The 4,394-nt window shown below is 42.8% G+C and overlaps 1 protein-coding gene across 2 annotated transcripts in view; it reads right to left on the bottom strand.

Annotated features, from left to right (window-relative positions):
• The window catches only part of SYTL4 (synaptotagmin like 4), a 58,034-nt gene that overhangs the window by 14,388 nt on the left and 39,252 nt on the right, over positions 1-4,394 (bottom strand). For both annotated transcript variants that reach the window (XM_017505869.2, XM_017505868.2), the window contains 4 exons: positions 1,576-1,677; positions 1,031-1,106; positions 538-628; positions 334-422 (listed from right to left, as the gene is read on the bottom strand). In XM_017505869.2, coding sequence (XP_017361358.1) covers positions 334-422; positions 538-628; positions 1,031-1,106; positions 1,576-1,677 — 358 coding nt within the window. The remainder of the gene's footprint in view (positions 1-333; positions 423-537; positions 629-1,030; positions 1,107-1,575; positions 1,678-4,394) is intronic.

The raw sequence follows: 4,394 nt of genomic DNA, 5'->3' as shown, positions 1-4,394 counted from the left end.
GCCTAAAGTCCCAGCTACTCAGGAGGCTGAGGTGAGAGGACAGCTTGAGCCCAGGAGTTCAAGGTGGCACTGAGCTATAATTGTGCCACTACACTCCAGCCTGGGCAAGAGTGAGACACTGTGAAAGAGAAAGAAAGAAAAGAGATAGCAAAGACAGTCCTTTCCTTTAAGCAAATCAGGAACCAGATTTACTTTAGAAATTTGGTGGTATCGAGTTTCATGTTGCCTTTTCCTAAAGAATTAAATAGGTTGATTGAGAGTATCAGGTACTAAAGCCAAATCTAGATAAATAAAATTTCATATAGTGACAAAGTGAAATACAAGGGCACTTACCATATCCACATTGAGGCCTGGGACAGATTTGCTTCTGTCTCCCAAGGGGCCACTTTCTGGGCGAAGATCTATCACAGATTTAGTGTACTCTGAGGAGAAGACCAAAAAGCCAAATCAAAAGAGACCTATTCTTCTCCATACCAAGAGCCCATCAAGGGTACTCAGAACTTTGGTCCCAAAAGACCAGTAAGGGAAACCAGTTACCTGAAGGCCTGAGTATTTTCCTGGTGTTCTTCTTAAATATCATCTCACCGTCATCCACAATTACCACATTTTGACCTCCAGGCTGAGTTTCCTAGAAAGGAACAAGGGCATGAAAATGGAAAAGGACAGATGGACAGGTAGAAGGAGTGAGTAAGAAAGGATAGCCTTAAGAAGAATGAGGCTCGGATTTTCCCGAAACTATGACAAACTTAAAGGAAAGATTACGTGCCTAGGAATAGTACGAAACCTATTTTCTCACACAATTCAACCAAAACCTTAGAAAATGCTCCCAAGTGACTCTAAACTGAAATTTGTTTAGTTGAATTCCTGATTTAAATTCTGCCTAAGAGAACGGAGGGATGGAGGGAGGGAAGAAAGAGGAAGAGAAGAGTGAGGGGGAAGGAGGAAGGGAAAGATGGAGGGAGACTGGGAGGTAAAGGAGGAAGGGAAGGAAGGGAGGGGAAGGAGGGTGGCTCAGTAACCTGAAGCTTACCTTTTCTACTTGAGATTTGGGAACAGACATCTTCTTCCATTCTGGAAAGAGGCCAGATTTATCCAGAGAGTCTCTCCTGGAGGTAGATTCACAAGTTATAACTAAGTCACCTCCTCCCCTTCCCCTTGCACCCAGAGATCAAAGCTCTATGGAAGGAAAGCCAGTGGCTTGGGTCATGGTAATCAGCAAATTCAGAAGGTATACTTCACATCTGATTTACCTGGAAGGAATGCAGAAGACCAGATAGGCAACTTAGCACAAACACAAACACTCATATCCCTCATTCTTAAAGGACAGCAGCATCAGTTGCTACATGGCTAAGAAGAATACTGCAAGGTACTGGGGGAATCGACTGGGGAAGCCAATATGATCCAGGAAGCTGTGCTCAGAGCCAAATCAGTACACGTGCTACCGAAAAGACTTCTGGTGAGGTTGGAGGAAATACCTCATTCAACTTCCTGAGAACAGAAGTCAGGAACACTGATGCTGCAGAACAAAATCGCAACTTGGGTTGCGTGGAGATGAGAGAAATGTGGGAACCTCACCTGGAGGTGCTATCCGAGTCAGCTGTGAAGCTATCCAGACTCTCACTCTCAGTTTCCAATGCACTCTTTCCACTTTTCAGCTTTGGCACTTCAAATAGCACACTACAATAAAAACCAAGAGCCAATATTGAAAGGAAGCAAGTTCTGCCTCTAGTCAGGCCTCTTTCCAATCCAGTCACAATTGTAGCCTGAGCGATTTTGCTAAAATAAACATGGGTGTACTTTAAACATATAATAAATTTAATTAAGAAATAGGGTCTTGCAATGTTGCCCAGGCTGGAGTGCTGTGGCTATTCACAGATGCCATCATAGTGCACTATAGTCTCTAATTCCTAGACTCAAGTGATCCTCCTGCCTCAGCCTTCCGAGTAGCTGGGAGTACAGGCATGCACCATGGTGCCCAGCTGAGAATACTTCATTTTTTTGAGATGAAGTTTCACTCTTGTTGTCCAGGCTGGAGTGCAGGGCTCGATCTCAGCTCACTGCAACCTCTGCCTCCCAGGTTTAAGCAATTGTCCTGCCTCAGCCTCCCGAGTAGCTGGAATTACAGGCACACATCACCACATCCTGCTAATTTTTTGTATTTTTAGTAGAGATGGAGTTTCACCATGTTCCAGGCTGGTTTTGAACTTCTGACCTCAGGTGATCCACCTGCCCTGGCCTCCCAAAGTGCTGGGATTACAGGCGTAAGCCACTGTGCCCAACCTCAGTATACTTTTAAAACTCTTCAGTGGTTTTCCATTGCTGTTGGGATTTAGCTAAAACTCCTTAGCATGGCAAGAATATCCACATGATTTGGCCCCTGCCACCCTTCTCCACCCTCATCTTTCACCCCCACTCCTCCTCAAAATTTATGTTTTAGAAAGATGAAGATATTTTGGTTCTCTGATACCCTGAAGCTCTCCATCTTCCCTCTTTTATCTTCCTAGGATGTTCTTTTCACAATGGTCACTTTTCTTCACCTGGCTAAATCTACTCCTTCTTCAGATCTCTCCTTATATGTCAATTCCTCCATGTGTCTCAGGCCATGCCCCTACCCTAAGTCTGGATTAGTAAGCTTCCTCTGTGCTCCCATAGCATCCTGATTTCTTAGCAACAGTCACCACATATGTAACTATTTGTTTATGTCTTTTAAACAAATTATTTAATTTGTTCAAGAATTTAAATAAATTAATGTCTTTCTCCTCCATTCGACAAAGTTCCATAAGATCAGTGACCACATATCTTATTTACCGACATGTTCCCAATGCCTTGAAGAGAGGCTAGCATAGAGTATGTACCCAAGTATTTTTATTGACTGAATTCTTGAATAAATGCCCTCAGTGGGACTGAGATACAACCATAAATAAGCAGTATGTCTAGAAGACAGTATTCAAGTGACCAGAATCCTTTTTTAGCATAACTGCCTTCATGAAGGATGACTCCAGGAATTCAAAACAGCAGTTCTCATCTTTAAAGGAAAGGACACCGTTCCTGGGCCCCTTACCTCAAAGAATTAGTGAGAGAAGTAGGAAAAGGGGAAAAAAATGCATTCTTCCTCAAATATATCAAATAACTTCCCCTGGCTCCCAGGACACCACACTCTCCTGGTTTCCTCTTCCAACCTCCCTGGCTGCTGCTTCTCAGTCTCCTTTGCTAGTCCCTCCTCCTCCTATAGACCTCTAATATTTAGATTGTGTCCAAACTTCTTCCTCGGGCTGCTCCTCCTCTCTATTTAGAATTATCCCTAAATGATCTCATCTAGTCTCATGACTTTAAATATCCTCCATAAATGAATAACTCAATTTTATTTATTTTTACTTATTTTTTATGTTTTTTAAGATGGAGTCTCTGTCACCCAGGCTGGAATGCAGTGGTACAGTCTCAGCTCACTGCAACCTCCATCTCCTGAATTCAAGTGATTCTCCTGACTCAGCCTTTTGAGTAGCTGGGATTACAGGCTTGTGCCACCACACCCAGCTAATTTTTGTATTTTTAGTAGAGACAGGGTTTCACCATGTTGGCCAGGCTGGTCTTGAACTCCTGACCTCAGGTGATCCACCAGCCTCAGCCTCCCAAAGTGTTGGGATTACAGGCTTGGGCCACCGTGCCCAGCCTCAAATTTTCTCTTACTCAAATTCCAGACTTGTTTTTCCAATGGCCTACTCAATGTCTCCACTTGGATGTCTCAAATACAGCAAACCCAAAACCAAAGCCCTAACCTTCCTCCAAAGCTGCTCTTTGCTCTGTGTCATCAAACGGCAAATTTCTCCTTTCATTTCTCAAGTCAAAAACGTTAAGAATCATCCGTTACTCTTTTTCTAACAATACAAATCAAATCTGTCGGCAAATCCCCTTTAATGTATACCTAGACTCCGATCCATTCTCACTGCTTCCACTGCCATTACTCTGGTCCAAACCACCATCATCTAGCTCCTGGATGGTTGTAGTAGCCTCCTAACTAATCCTGCTTCTTCCCTTGTCCCTATACATTCTATCCAGAACACAACAGCCAGAATGAGCTTTTAAAATATAAATCAGACATAGAACTATTATATGACCCAGCAATTCCACTCCTGGGTGCCTACACAACAGCACTGAACAATAAATGTCCACACAAAAATGTTACATGAATGTTCATAGCAGCATTGTTCATAATAGCCAAAAGATGGAAACATCCTAAATGTCTATCAATGCATGACTAGACAAACAAAATGTGGCATATTCATATAACGGATTATTCATCAATAAAAGAAAATGAAATTCAGATACATGCTACAACATGGATGAACTTTGAAATCATTATGCTACTTGAAAGAAGCCAGCCACTGGGCAGGTCT

The sequence above is a fragment of the Cebus imitator genome, unplaced genomic scaffold, assembly GCF_001604975.1.
Source record: "Cebus imitator isolate Cc_AM_T3 unplaced genomic scaffold, Cebus_imitator-1.0 Scaffold343, whole genome shotgun sequence".
In the NCBI taxonomy this organism is placed as follows: Eukaryota; Metazoa; Chordata; class Mammalia; order Primates; family Cebidae; genus Cebus; species Cebus imitator.
Note: the sequence above shows the minus strand (reverse complement) of the source record. Positions and strands in the feature narration are given on the sequence as shown.